The sequence below is a fragment of the Capra hircus genome, chromosome 3 (genome assembly GCF_001704415.2).
Source record: "Capra hircus breed San Clemente chromosome 3, ASM170441v1, whole genome shotgun sequence".
Classification (NCBI taxonomy): Eukaryota; Metazoa; Chordata; class Mammalia; order Artiodactyla; family Bovidae; genus Capra; species Capra hircus.
The window spans coordinates 106,021,135-106,035,776 of record NC_030810.1 but is presented as its reverse complement, the minus strand read 5'-3'; the positions used below and the strand labels follow the sequence as shown (position 1 = coordinate 106,035,776).

The following is a 14,642-nucleotide window of genomic DNA, read 5'->3' as shown; positions in this document are numbered from 1 at the left end:
CAGTCCATGGGGCTGCAAAGAGTTGGACAAGATTGAGCGACTGAACTAAATACCTGGGAATTCCCTGGTGGTTCAGCAGTTAGGACTCTGCACTGTCACTGTTGAGGGCAGGGCTTCAATCCCTGGTAGGGGAACTAAGATCTCTGTCCTAAGCCTGTCCTAAGCACTTATGAATATCAACGTATTAATTGATTTATCAACATCCCCCTTTACAGATGTGAAAACTGAGGCACAGAAGGGTTGAGTAACTTGTGGCAGGTCACGCAGTAAGTGAATGGTGGAGTGGGACTCAAATCCAGGTAAACGGGTTTCCAAGCCCGTGTGAACACGTACACTCATTGTAGTAGTGCCAGTTTTACCAGTGCATAAGGCTGGTACCTAGAAGCTCACTGCAAAGGAACCCATTTTCTTGAACTAAATATTATTCAAAATCTAATATAAATACAGTGATAGGTGATTTTATCAAGCACTTACCATGTTCCTGGGCTCTATTCAAAGCACTTTAAAATACATTCAATTCATTCACTCTACACCACAACTCCTTTTTTTTTTTCACCACAACTCCTTTTTACAGACCATTTTACAAAAATGCAAGCTGAGACTGGGGGCAGTTAAGTAGTTTTCCTAAAGAGACATAGTGTGTCACAATGGTGAAGCAGGTACTTAGACTTTGTTATCTCAGACTCTTAACCACTCTGACTCATTGTAAAATGCATAAAAGCATGGGTTGGTTTTTTTTTTTTTTTTTTTTACTTTGGGTGGCACCAGTGAGAAGGGGCAACGGAGGCAGTTTTGAAAACTATTGGTCTAAACTATTTATCATCCTCGCCTCCATTTTCCAGAAGGGGTAACCAGGGCCAAGAAGAGGTAATGGGAGCAGGTCACACGGTGTTGAGGGCTGGGACAGAAGCCAAATCCCTCGACTCTCTCTTAGGAGTTAAAGGGAAGGAAACTGACATTTCCTTTGAACCTAATGAACAGGTAAGGTTTTCGCTCAGATGATCTCCGTTTCTTTTCACAACCACCCCATAAGGGTAGCTGTTTGTATTAGTATTTTTGGAGTAGAAGAACATTGTCTTTAGAAATTCTAGTTAAGTCAATTGTTAAAAGCAAATCTCAAACCCAGGTCCCTTGACATGCAAACACAGTTTCCCCTAGACCACATTACCTTCCTCTAGTATTCTAAGCTTCACAACCCTACTGCGGTGCCAGTTCCTCCTTCTGTCTGACATGGTCAGAAATAAGTCCCTCACCATCTCTCCCTGACCTTGCCCCTCCAGACTCACTTCAGAACTCTAGAGCCAGATCAGCACCCACAAGTCTTCTCTGCCCTAGGGCCCCAAGTCCACTGACTTCTTTCTTGACCTTCCTCCCACACAAATGTAGAACCAACACCAGCGTCAAAGGAACCATTTCACAGAGACATCTGTGAACTAGCTCCAAGCTGAGCTAGCCATCTGGGGGCCGTGACCCTGTGTTTTGGACCTTACTAATCAAACGGAGGTTTAAATCAGCAGCAGGACCTGGGATGATGAAACAGAAATGCAGGCGACCCCAAACCTACTGAGTTAGAATCTGCTTTTTAAGAGGCTCCCCAGGTGATTCATTTGCACATTGAATTCTGCAAAGCACTAAGTTAGACCGGAATCCCAGGGGATGCAGGCTTACACCCGCCCCTGTAACTGACCCTCTTCAGCTCTTGGCTTGGTTGTTAGAGGCAGCTGTGAATTGGTTGATGATGTTATTGTAAGGAGAACTTGGATATTAAATTGCAACCAAGGCCTGGGAGATTACTGCAACAAAGGGAACTCTGGTTGTTTTATTTCAACCAGCATCTGCATGGTGGGCTGAATAACAGGCCCAAGAGATTTGCTGCAAAATAAGAATTTAAGAAGCCTTATTGCCATCTCCACGCAATAAAGTGGAAAAATGGATAGGAGTCTGGCTTGAACTAAATTGGGGTGTGCTAAATTGGAAAATAGTTTAAAAACACATTGGTTGCACTGAAGCAGCATATTTATAATACTGGCCTGGACACTAAAAGGGAACCAACTGTGACACTGGATTTACTGAAATATCTCTAAGAACTTGTGACAAGATTCTCTCCTAATAACAATAAGAACAACAAAGAAAGGTATTAGACTGACAGAATCTGGACTATCACACTGACTGCATTTCAAACTGGAATGCATGGTAGAGTAAACACTAACTGGGACCTAGCTGCTCTGTTGCAACAAGTTTGGATTTGCTATTGAAACAAATCGGCAAGTCTGTGGCTGAGGGCATGCATGAGGACCTTACAGTGTGTCCTGCTGTGCCAGCAGCCCAAGCCCTGGAATGCCTGTGGACAGGGCCAGAGGGACTCCTATCACAAGGTTGGATTATGCTGAGGCCATACTTTTTAAAGGCAAAACTTGTGAAATGCATTGCCATGGACATAAGGACAACCAACTGATATGAAGGACCATAGGAAACAAGCTCAGGCCTTGGCTAGCGATAAGCAGCCATTCCATGTCTGTGATGTTGGCAGGAGTGATCCCATCTCAAGCTGAGCAAACTGAGGCTCAGGGAGATGTTCAGAGGGTAGCACAATTCTCACTGCTAGTGAACAGCATGAAAGGATGTGGCCCTGGACCTGGGCCTATTGGCTTCATCTTGCAGTTCTTTATCAGGGAGACTCTGCATATGCTTTGAAGTAGGATCAGGAAATTGTGGGAAGAAACACACATATTTTCTCTCTTCAAACCTAGAATATTTTGTTGCAAAATTTTAAGAAACTAGACAATACTTTAAGATCCAAATATCTTATTTCTAAGTTTCCACAGGTGTCTGGAATTTCGGCAAATCCAAGACCAATACAGTAACAGCAAAATAAAGATATAATTATGGCAAAGTTTTGTTTGGTTTAATGGTAAAACCCGAATCCAAGTTTTGGCTCTATCATTTCTTAATATATAACTTAAAGCTGAAATGTGGTCTCTGGAATCCAGCAAAATCACACTCTTGTCCTTTAAGGCCCAACTCAAAGTCTACACCTTTGTAAAACCTTCGCAAATTCTCCCAGACTCTCACCTCCACCTGCGCCTCCCCAAGAGAGGTAGTGACTTCACGCTCCATCGAAATGGGATTGGGATTTATTGGCATTCTACTGTCTATTCCCACTAGAATGGAGCTCATCTTTGCAGGTTTAGCTGGTGGTGAAGCCCAGATCTCTTTTGCCAGAAAGTACAGAGAGAAGAGAGTTCTATCTAATGCACACGGAACGTGGCCACTTTGTGCCACAAGCACTCCGAAATCTCCTTGCTAACAAATCTCACAAAGGCCGTGGTAGGGCGTAATGCTCGACATTTCAGGGAACACCCGGCTGACTCTAAGCACGTCGAGGCCCAGGCCGAACCTCTGTGTGCTCAGTGGCGCCGTACCTAGCCCTCGCCCCAGAGCCCAGCACGCAGCCACGCACCGGGTACGGAGCTAACATTCACCGATAGGGATGGAGCCGAGGGCAAAGAGGCACGACGCCTAAACTTCGACACTTGGCTGCGCTGAAGCCGCGGTTGGGAGCGCCCCGTGGGCCCGGGGGAGGGGCGCCAGGCCGCTCCGTCCAGCCGGGCGCCAGCTCCTCCCGGGCGCGCGGGCGGGCCGGCACCCACCGACAGCGGGCACACAAAGCCTACTCGGCTCGCTCGGCGATCGGCTCCTCACGCCTGTGTCGCCGCGCGCCGCCAGGCGGCTCTAGGTTGGGCGGCGGGCAGTGGCAGGCACAGGGCGTCAATAAGCTGCACGCATCAAACCGCCGCGGGAGGGAGCGCGGAGGGGGGAGGAGGAGGAGTGGGAAAAGGAGGAGGGAGGAGTGGGGACCGGGCGGGGGGTGGAGGAAGAGGCCTCGCGCAGCGGAGGGAGCAATTGAATTTCAAACACAAACAACTGCACAAGCGCGCACCCATCGTACCGGAGCTTTGCCCCAGATCCGCGCCCGCCCCGTCCGTGCGGCGCGCGGGCGGAGTCGCCGTGGCCGCGCCGGAGCCCGGGCCGGGGGCCACCATCGAGGCGGGGGCCGCGCGAGGGCCGGAGCGGAGCGGCGCCGCTACCGCCGCACGCGCAAACTTGGGCTCGCGCTTTCCGGCCCGGCGCGGAGCCCGGGGCGCCCGGAGCCCCGCCATGTCGCGATCCAACCGGCAGAAGGAGTACAAATGCGGGGACCTGGTGTTCGCCAAGATGAAGGGCTACCCACACTGGCCGGCCCGGGTGAGCAGCGCGGCCCGCCGCCTCCTATCCACCAGGCTTGGGTTGCATAACACCCGGGAGGGCACGAGCGCTCCGCGCGGAGGGGTTGGGAGTGGGGGCGGGGGGCGTCTGAGTCCCCGAGTCTTAGCCAAGCGACTCCAAACCCACCCGCCGGTTATATAATGGTGGAGGCGGGGTGGTGGGGCGGCGGCGGCGGCGGCGAACACCTGGCCACACGGCGTCCGCGCGTAGTGGCGTGTGCGCGGCGTGGGGAACAGAGAGCGCCGGTCACTTTCCGGCCCCCGGCTCCGCGTGCTCAGTTCCGCCCCCAGCCCCCATACTCCCAGCGGTTTCAGGCGCGCTGCACGGGCACGGGCCAGTCGTGTAACTCCTCCCACCCCCCCAAGCGCCACCGCTACCCCCCTCAGGGACCCCCTTAGAGACCCCCAGTTTCTTCACTGATTGTTACCCCTGGTTCAAACTCTCCTCTTCCTAGATGAGACGGTTAAGCAGGAACTCAGCCCAGAAAGGGATAAATGGAGGCGGAGTTCGCTTCTACAAAACTTTGGTTTGGGGCATCCGTAAGAGATCAGAAGCTGGGAGGGTCGAGGAATCGTTGTGAGGGGACGGAAGAAGAGGGAATCTGTCTGGTTTGGAAATCACCCGCTAGTACCCTTCACTCCTCAACCCCACAAAAATACTCCTTCGTGTGCTGCCAACTCAGACTTGGGGCTGAGGGTGGCAGGGCCCTTGTGGGATTGAGAAGTCCAGTCCTGGCTGCCCTCCCTGTGGGTGGAGGTGGAGGGAACCCGAGTTGCTTCTCCTCCCCATTTCTTAAGCCTCTCCCGCCAGAACGGTCCAGTCTGCCATGTGGTTGATTGAGCCCGCCAATATGAGGCGCCCCACCACCACCTCCACCCAGCACCTGGCCAGGTGGGAGGGTGGGGCCCAAAAGCCCAGCCTGTAGCATTGGTCGTGTTTCCCCTAAGAACTGAGACAGGTGAAGTAACAGTATGGGAGGTTGCCAGAGGTTGTTGGAGGAGGTTGGGGGTGTCACAAGGGACAGTGCCCCTGGCAACTTATTTCAAAGATGGTGTAGGGCCTTTGGGTTTGGCCCTGGAATCTAGAGTGAAATCCAAGGGCAGAGAGAAGTAGAGGGAAGGAGTCTTCTGGGCGAGGGGGCCAAGTGCAGAACTGCGTTATTGGCTGTGGGTTGTTCTTTTCCATGTGAGTCTGTGTCTTCATCTGGGCCAGACCCTGCTCTGAGGAAAGTTGGTCCAGGCCCCCTGCCTGGGTCCTGTTCAGAGTGTGCAGACCAACTTTGGGGCCCACCTGAGAAAATCCAGGAGACCCTCACTCTGTACCCTCTCCTCAGGAATGTGCCTAATCCCATATGCCTTGAGCTCCTTGTTCCTGGAAACTTCTAGATGTTTGGCCTCTGGAGTGGGAGTGAAGTCTAGAGTGAAGCAGGGCTCTCCCAACTTTCAAGGCCTCCTAGGGGACTTGGGTGGTGGTGGCGGCGAGGGGCAGTGTGAGCAAGCAGCCATGGTCAGCTGTGTGTGTTCATGTCTGTGGGTGGTGTGTGGACACTTGTGTACTTTACCCTGCACCTTTGATCCATCTGGCTTCTTGGTTCAGATGCCAAGGTCCTGGTGGGCAGGGCAAGAACTGAATCCAGGTCTTTACTGCTCCTACCTCCTGGGGGTGGGAGAAAGCCGAGAGACTGGGGAGGGGGCTCACTGGAATGTGGGTTGCGGAGGACCCCTTCGGGCTGCAGAGAGGGGAGGGCCCCATATGGACGTATTCTGGCTCATATGAAGAAGACCTTCGGGTTTCTGGTGGCCTTGGAGTAAGGGCAGCACCTGGGGCTGGGAATACTGTTTATTTCTTCTTCATCCCAGGCCTCTAGGACAGGGGGGCAGTCTGTTGCTTGTTTGAGGGCTGGACCCTTTAGATAAAGTTAGAGTTGGGGGAGGGGGACCAGACTGGATCCCAAAGAGATAGGACCCCACCCTTTGCCTGCACTCTGGGTCTTGATTATGAAAATTAGAGGGAGTGGTACACCCAAGGTTGTTATGTTCCGAATACATTCTGCTTGAATGCCAAAAGAGCAAACAAATTGGGGTCTCCTTACCGTCCTTGGATGCTCTCTCAGTTTATAGAGTGGCAGAGCCTGAAGAGGGTCTGGCTCTTCCTGAGATGGAGGAGGACTCAGAGGAGCCTTGCTAACTGTTCCATATAATAGGCAACCAGAGCCCTCAGCCTTGGTGAAGGCAACTTTGTGGGCTTTTCTTCCTTAGGCCCTACTTCTGGGGAGGGTGACTGACTCTGGGTGAGACTGGAACAGTCCAGTGCTTTCAGAGTCCAGCCAGAGGGACCACGTGGTAGGCAAGACCTGCCTGGAAGGACAGTGTGACTCCATCTTAATCTTCTCCTTTCCTCTTCCCTCTGCCTAACTTCCCCGGGGGATCTCCAAGCACTTAACAATTAACCTGCAAGACTCAGGGATTTTTCCCCTTCGGTTCCTTCCTCCTTTCTCCACTTCCTGTTTCACAGTCCCAGAAAACCTGCGCAGCCAGAGGGCCTCACCCATCTTTCCTCCCTCTGCCCCTCCCCCACACCCAGGCACCACCTTTTCTGCCTCTCCAGCTTGCCACACTTTCCTGGCCCCAACTGTCTCCTGCCCCAGATTTTCCAGTTCCTGGGTCAGGTCAGGCCTGGGCCCTGGGTGTGGTGGTCAGAACCCTGGCTGGCAGTCAGTGTGGGCTTAGCCTTCTGGGCTGCCTTCCTGTATGCTGAGCCAGGCGCCCCTGGGCCTGGATTGGGTATGAGGCTGGGGAGGGGTGTTTAATCTTCTCTCACCACTCCTCATCTGGGAACTTAAGACCTTAGAAGGTGTCCATGGGCTCTGGCAGGATGGGACTTCCTGTGCCCCGGCCTGTCTGAAGGAGCCAGGCAAAGGCAGTAGGCAGGCGTGGGAGTGGAAGAGCCCCAGCCAGGGGGAAGTAACTTGCCAGGATTCCTAAAATGGCTGGGAAGGAGCAGAGCCCCCTCCCCTGTTGGCCAGTGGAGGAGGTGCAGTGGGGTCTCCAGTACTTCTCTGGCCGCACCCTGACCCACTTAGCCTTGACTCACTTGTTCTGAGTCACAGTCTGGATATAAAGGCACCGCCTGGGAGACACATGTCTGTACTGGGGGTACAGGCCTCCCCTGAGACCTCATATCCTCTATGTCGTTGATGAAGAACCTCCTTTCACTTCCAAATGCAAGATAAGACATTTCCTTTGTGGCTTGAAGGATGAAGAGTCCACTGGAGAAGGAATGTCTCCCCTTTTAGGGGTGAGGGGTTAGGAATTCCATTAAGTGAAAAGAGCACTTGCTCTTCTGGCCCTTCCCCCACAGGTGCCTACTCTCAAGGTCAGATGGGGTGGGGGTGGCATTACCCTTTTGGGGGTAGATGCTCATCTGCCCAGGTCCTTGGCCTCCCTCTTTGCTCTCGACCCAGCCTTTATTTTGCTAGAAGTCAGCAGGGTGGGTATATCTGGTGTGTCTTGTTCTATTTTTAATTCCCATCCATTCTTTTGTTTCTCCCCCGCCCCTGAGGCTGGGCAGCTGGTGGCCTCCTGGATCCCTTCACAGTGTTCAGCCACCTCTCTCTCTGAGTTTGTTTCCCACGGGAAGGAGACTGAAGGCCGGAGCGCCGCTTTGCCTGGTCTCAGCTCCTTGAGAGAACCTCGTGCGTGTCTCCTGTTTCTGACCCCTTTGCTCACCCTACCCCGTTTCCTGGGCCTCAGTTTCTGCCCTTGCATCACATATTTCCTACAAGCCTGTTACTGCTTGGCTCAAGTGTGGCACTGAAAACATGGAGCCCATATGAGTTCCTAACTGGGACCCTTAGATATCCCCCCACCCCCCACCCCCCACCCCCAGTTCTCTTTCCTGGTGCACAAAGATCCACCGAGAAGAGGCCTAGGAAAGGCCTTCTGCTATTATTGTCTTATGCCTGTCTCCTGGGATTTCTGAGCCCTGGAGCTTCTCATTTTATTTTTTGTTCCCCCCTCTGAGAGGAGGGTGGGGAACTAGCTGGCAACAGGACCCAGGTGTCCTAGTGGAGGCTGCTCCTCCTCTGCCCGCACCCCAGCTCTGGCTTCCTGAGCAGGGCCCCGGCCCTCAGCCCTGGCTGGGGTTTCAGGCACAGCCTGGGACCCAGGTGCCAGACTCCAGGCCTGGGGGTGGGGTGTGAGTTAGTGTCCCCTCCTCCCCAATCTGGAGAGAGGGCCTTGGTGGGGGGGGGGGAGGAGCAGTCACATTCCTGGTTGCTGAGTGGCCCTGGGGGCGGGGTTGGGTTGTCATGGCGATGGGGATTGAGCTGGGGTGGGGGGACAGCATGCCTTTCCACCCCCTGCTCTCACACCCAGTGTCTCTGGGTGGTGAGGAGGGCGCAGTTTGTGCTGGGCCTTCCTGGGGGGGAGGGGCTGGACCTCTGTCCCCAGAGGCCACAGGGCAAGGGGGGAGGTGCTCAGGAGCCTAAAGACTCCATATCTGGAGCAAGATGCCCCTCAGATTCTTACCCAGGTTCCACCCCCTCTCCTGGGTGTATGTCAGCTTATTTCCATCCACCCAGCCTCCCTGTCTCCCCAGGTCCCTAGTCAGACACACTGTTCTACTCTCTGTGTGTTTAATCACTGCTTTGGCCTGTCTCTTTCCTATCTGCGCCTGGGGCCCCAGTCAACATGGCCACCTGGCCTCTGTCCGGCGGGAAGCCAGGCCGCTGGGGGCCGCTGCAAGTGTTGCTGGGAGTTGTAGTTCTCCTCCCCTAATTCAGCTTGGCCTGGGCTTCTGGGGCCTGATCTGGGAGAAGCTGTGTAGGCCACTACATCTCACTATTTCCCTGGCCTCAGACCTCTGCACCTTCTCCATCACAGCATCCCTCACCCCCGAGGGACATTTGAGGCAGAGGATCAAGTCAGGAGCTGTTTCTGAAATCTGGCCCTCCCTAACTTGTCCTGTCATTTGGGGTAAATCACTTTTCTTTTCTGAGCTGCAGTTTCCTTGTCTGTAAGATGAGAGTCTGTATCACACGACTTTCAAAAAGAGTTTCCCAAAATTCTTTCGGGGAGCTGCTACTGCTGGGTAATACTAAATAGGCAGCCTCTTGGCCTCGCCTCTTCACTTTCAGTGAGAGCAGTCTGCTTTTGTCTGTTGCATAGTCATCCAGTGACTCTTATTGTGTACCCACTGTGTGCTAGGCACTGTGCTGGACATATAAACAGACTTCTCTGATCTTGGGGACGGTATAGTCAACATAGATATTAATACTGGAATTGTAAAAAGCACTGTGAAGGAGATGTGCTGAGAGTTTTATCTGGGAAGCCGATCAGATTGGGAGAGATGGGGAAGCTTTCTGGAGGAAGTGATGATGGGCCTGAGGTCGGAAGGCTGATCAGGAGTTAGTGAGTATAGAAGACTGAGATCAGTGTGGCTGGAGCAGAGAGCAGGACAGTGTACTGGGGGAAGATGATAGCGAGCATATATGTGGGATGGACCACGTTATGATCGTTTAAGCCTTACAACCCTTGGACTGTGACATTCTCCATTTTACAGATGAGAAAACTGAGGTTCTGTAAGTTGCCCAAGGTCATACAAATGCTAGTGGCAGCGCTGGAATTCAGACCTTGACATTATGGATAGTGGCGAATGGGTGGTCCCTAGACTCCTGAAAAGCCACTAGCAAGGAGAAAGAATGCTCAGACCTGCACTTGGAAAGGCTCCCCCTGGTGGCAGCATGGAGAATGGGTTGTAGTGAGACAAGAATGGAGGCTGGTTTCAGTCCAGGCAAGAGGCGGGACAGTGGGTGGACCGGCCAGGGTGATGGCGGAGACATGGAGCCTTGTGGATGGGATCTGTTTAGGGATGCTGTTTGGTTTGTGAAGGAGAGGGAGGATTTCTGCTGGGCTTTTGTGTCTGACTTCCTTTGAACAAAGTCCCACTGCTAAAAATGGTTTAGAAAAACTCCTGGGTCCCTCCAGTCTGATTTTCCAGGTATGTGCCTTAGAGGTCAGCCCCTGCAGCACCTATCATCTGGCCTCCAGTTCATGACCTTAGGACTCCAGCTCATGCTCCCTTTCCTAATTTTGCTCTCAGATTGACGAGATGCCGGAGGCTGCCGTGAAATCAACAGCCAACAAATACCAAGTCTTTTTTTTCGGGACCCACGAGACGTGAGTGAGGGGGCAGAAGTGGGAGGGAGGGCCGGCTGTGGGGGAAGAGCGGTGGTGCCAGCACCCCTTGCCTGTGGGGCTGCGCAGCTCAGATGCAGTGAGGGGCTTGAGAGCACAGTCTCCCATCTCTCACCAGGGCATTCCTGGGCCCCAAAGACCTCTTCCCTTACGAGGAGTCCAAGGAGAAGTTTGGCAAGCCCAACAAGAGGAAAGGGTTCAGCGAGGGGCTGTGGGAGATCGAGAACAACCCCACCGTCAAGGCTTCTGGCTACCAGGTGAGCTGCCAGCTGCCCCCAGAGACCCCCCACCTTTGGAAAGCAGGTGTGGCCATAGGTGTGATCACACAGGGCCCACGTGTGATGCTTAGTCTTCATGAACAGGGTGGGGCTCAGAAACCAACTCCAGGGCTTTCAGAGTAGGAGCTCATGGGGTGAGGGGTGGGGGGCTTCCTGCAAGAGGGCATGGTGCTCTGGGTGAGCAGTGTAGCTGTGGTGAGGGGCCACTTGTTAGACAGCACCTGGGAGGGGCAAGAACAGGACCGAGGCGGTAAGTGGGGGCAGGTCTTTGGTGGGCCCAGAGTGAATAGAAGATGTGGCCTCAACTCTTTCCACAAAGGCTTCCAGGAGGAGGTGCTCGTGAGCCGGGCAGGATGAGGCGGGAGGGTGGGGGGCGGGGGTTGGCGGGGAAAGGGTCCCAGCTCCCTTTGGGAGAAGTTGACCCGAGGTTTTGCCTCCTGCTCCAGCCCTCCCCCCTCCTGCACAGAGCCCTGCCTGCCCGGCCAGTGGGTTTACCCCGGGGCTAATCCGACAGAGGTGGGTCTCAAATCACTTGTGAGACTGGGCACCTGGGTGGGGGCGGGGGAGAGGTGGGCGAAGGAAGGAGTGAGTGGCCGAGGGAGGGGTCTGGGGAGGGGGCCCTGCGCGGCAGCCGCTGGTGCCACTCAGCCTCCGCTGTCTCCACCGCAGTCCTCCCAGAAAAAGAGCAGTGTGGAAGAGCCCGAACCCGAGCCCGAAGCCACCGAGGGTGATGGCGACAAGAAGGGGAATGCCGAGGGAAGCAGTGATGAGGAAGGGAAGCTAGTCATTGACGAGCCAGCCAAGGAAAAGAATGAGAAGGGAGCGCTGAAGAGGAGAGCGGGGGACCTGCTGGAGGTAACCGTCCTCTGCCTGGGCTCCCAGAAGCAAGGCCCCTAGTCTTGAGGAGAGAAGTTACTACTTTTTCAGGGAGTGTCTGGTCTGAGAGGCTCAGCCACTAGTCCTGGGGGGTGGTCCCTCCTGAGAAGATGGGCCACAGGAGACAGTTGAGCTGGCAGAGGGCTGGAAGAGCGCTGGGCTGCCTGGGAAGGAGCCTCTGGGGAAAGGAGGGGGAGGCGGGCGTTCTCCCCGTCCTGCCTCAGCCATGCCTCATCTCTGCCCAACCGGCACAGGACTCCCCCAAACGCCCCAAGGAAGCAGAAGACCCTGAAGGGGAGGAGAAGGAGGGGGCCACCTTGGAGGGTGAGAGGCCCCTTCCAGTGGAGGCGGAGAAGAACAGTACCCCGTCTGAGCCCGGCTCTGGCCGGGGGCCTCCTCAGGAGGAAGAAGAGGAGGAAGAAGAGGAAGAGGCTGCCAAGGAAGATGCCGAGGCCCCGGGCCTGAGAGATCACGAGAGGTGAGTGAGCCCCCTGCCCCTTGGCAGTTGAGCTGGGAGGGCCCAGCCCTCTGCTGAGAGGAGGAGGAGGAGGAGGAGGAGGGCCTGCAGCAATCGGGGGGGCAAGGGGGGCTCTCCCAGAAGAATGGCGCTGGCTGGGGCCTGGCCAGGCCAAGGCCACACCATTAACCCTTCTCCCCTCCAACCCTCCCCCGCAGCCTGTAGCCACCAATGTTTCAAGAGGAGCCCCCGCCCCGTTCCGGCTGCTGTCTGGGTGCTACTGGGGAAACTGGCCATGGCCTCCAAACTGGGAACCCTTCCCTACCCCAACCCACTCCCCTTTTCCCACTCACTCTCCCCTCTGAGCTCAGACCCTGGAGATTGACCCTGACGGGGCAGGCCACGTGGCCCTCACCTCCGTGTCCCCACACACCTGTGACCTGAGTCAGGTCCGTGTCTTCTGCTCTGTGGGATGAGATGAGGCCATTGTGTCCCTCCCTGCCTGGAGTTGTTTCCCAGTGTACTTGTTAGGGCCTGGACCGGCTATTTGCATCTCCTGACACCCCTCGCCCCCTTCCAGGCATTCTAGACGTCTAGGTTGGCTGGGATCCGGGCTATGAATGGAAGGGGTGGAGAATGAATAGCAGGGTAGGCTTCTGGGGTCTGGGAGGGGCAATCTTCAAACTGGGGTGGGGGGATGGGTAAGAGGATGACATCTCCCTGAGCTCCTGTCCCTTCCTCCCACACCTATTATCCCAGCTGCCTGGATTCAGGGAAAGTGGGACAGCTGGGGTGGGGGCAGCGTGGGGAGGGGGAGAGGTGCTCCCTTCCATAAATCTTTGATGATCGACAGTGCCCAATTGTCTCACTTATGCAGATCCCAGGTGTCATGGGAGTTATAGTTTATCATCAAAAGATTTGGGGTCTTCCAAGTTCTTTGGGTCAAGGACCTGAGATCTGAAGGGCTGACTTCACCCAGCTTGGGTGGGAGTGTTGAGGAGTATCCATCCACCTTTAGATCTCAGGCCAGAGATGGGATGCCCTGGGGAGACCCTTAGCTACCCTTTTCCCTCTTCTCACAGTGCTCAAGGCCAGCCTACAGTCACACACGTCACCCAGACATAAAGGAAAAGACACATTTTTTAGGAAATGTTTTTAATAAAAGAAAATTACAAAAAAAAATTTTAAAGAACCCCCCCATCCCTTTGTGTGCCCCCCACTCTTGCCCCCATTTCTGAGGTGCACTGGGAGGCTCCCCTTCTGTTTGGGGCTTGATGACTTTTCTTGTTGTAGTTGGAGCTTTGGTGTTCCTGCTGATGTCATTTCCCATCCACATACCCCGACCTGGTCCACTCAGTGTTGTCACCAGATCCAATTTGTAACCCACTGAGAGGCCAGAGGGAAATAATCGCCCTCTCCCAACCTCTTTCTAGTGGTCTATTTGCCTCTTCAGTTTCTTGTCTCTATCACCCTTGCCCCTCTCCCTTGGGCTCTGATGAAAAATTGCTGACTGTAGCTTTGGAAGTTTAGCTCTGAAAACCGTAGATGATTTCAGTTATAGGAAAATAAAACCCATTGATTACTACATTGGATTTTGACTGATTCTTCGGAGGTGTGTTGGTTAACTGATGGTGCAGGGGAGTGGGGAAAGAGACTACAAATGATTTCCAAATTCACTTCTCAGATTCAAGTAAGGAGTGCCAGCTTCCTCCATTCTCAGTCTGTTAGAAATACCTAAAATTCCACATAGAATTTCACTCTTGAGAGTCTGGAGATCAAACCAGTCAATCCTAAAGAAAATCAATCCTGAATATTCATTGGAAAAGACCCTGATGCTGGGAGAGATTGAAGGCAAAAGGAGAAGGGCACGGCAGAGTATGAGATGGTTAGGTAGCATCACTGACTCAATGAACATGTGTTTGAGCAAACTCTGGGAGAAAGTGGAGGATAGAGGATCCTGGCATGCTACAGTCCATGGGGTCGCAGACTCAGACATGACTGAAAGACTGAACAACAGCGAAATTTCCACATGAGGGCAAAGTCACTGAATACTGCACCCAATACTCTGGTTCTGCCCAGCCAGTTTAACATAGCTTCCCCTTAAGCACCTGGGAAAGTTTTTTTTAAGTCTGCACAAGAAGTAGGTTCACAATGGCCAGGAAAGAGAGGGTTGGGTCTGGTTGTAGAAACAAATTGGATGCTCAAGGGCAAAGCTAGGGATGCCTGCTACTGATAACTGTTGGAGGATGAGGCGGTCCATAGCATGGAATCCTCAATACTCCTGAATTAAGTGGAATTGTTGGATTTCACCCTCTCTGAGGTTTCTTCCAGTCTGACATTTTGTGACTAGTTCATCCACTCGCACCGAAAGGCCCAGGTTTGAACCTTTTAGAAAGCCTATGACACTGGTCATCTGCCTTGGGCAGATGAGGCAGCAGAGAAGGGCGGACGAGGAGAGTACTGACTGGTCTCACTAGAAGGGAAGGCCTGCTTTGAAGAAGCCGCAATAACCTAGAAAATGGAGCCATGGACCCTGGTAACTACAATTCCCAGCGGCCTCCACGTAGA

At 53.9% G+C, this 14,642-nt stretch overlaps 1 protein-coding gene across 1 annotated transcript; it reads left to right on the top strand.

The window, feature by feature from the left end:
* On the top strand, positions 3,879–13,664 carry HDGF (hepatoma-derived growth factor). The gene is made up of 6 exons (XM_018046307.1): positions 3,879–4,245; positions 10,369–10,445; positions 10,582–10,720; positions 11,411–11,596; positions 11,872–12,095; positions 12,293–13,664. Exons 1-6 carry the CDS (start codon positions 4,159–4,161, stop codon positions 12,297–12,299), a joined length of 720 nt encoding a protein of 239 aa, XP_017901796.1. The 5' UTR covers positions 3,879–4,158; the 3' UTR covers positions 12,300–13,664.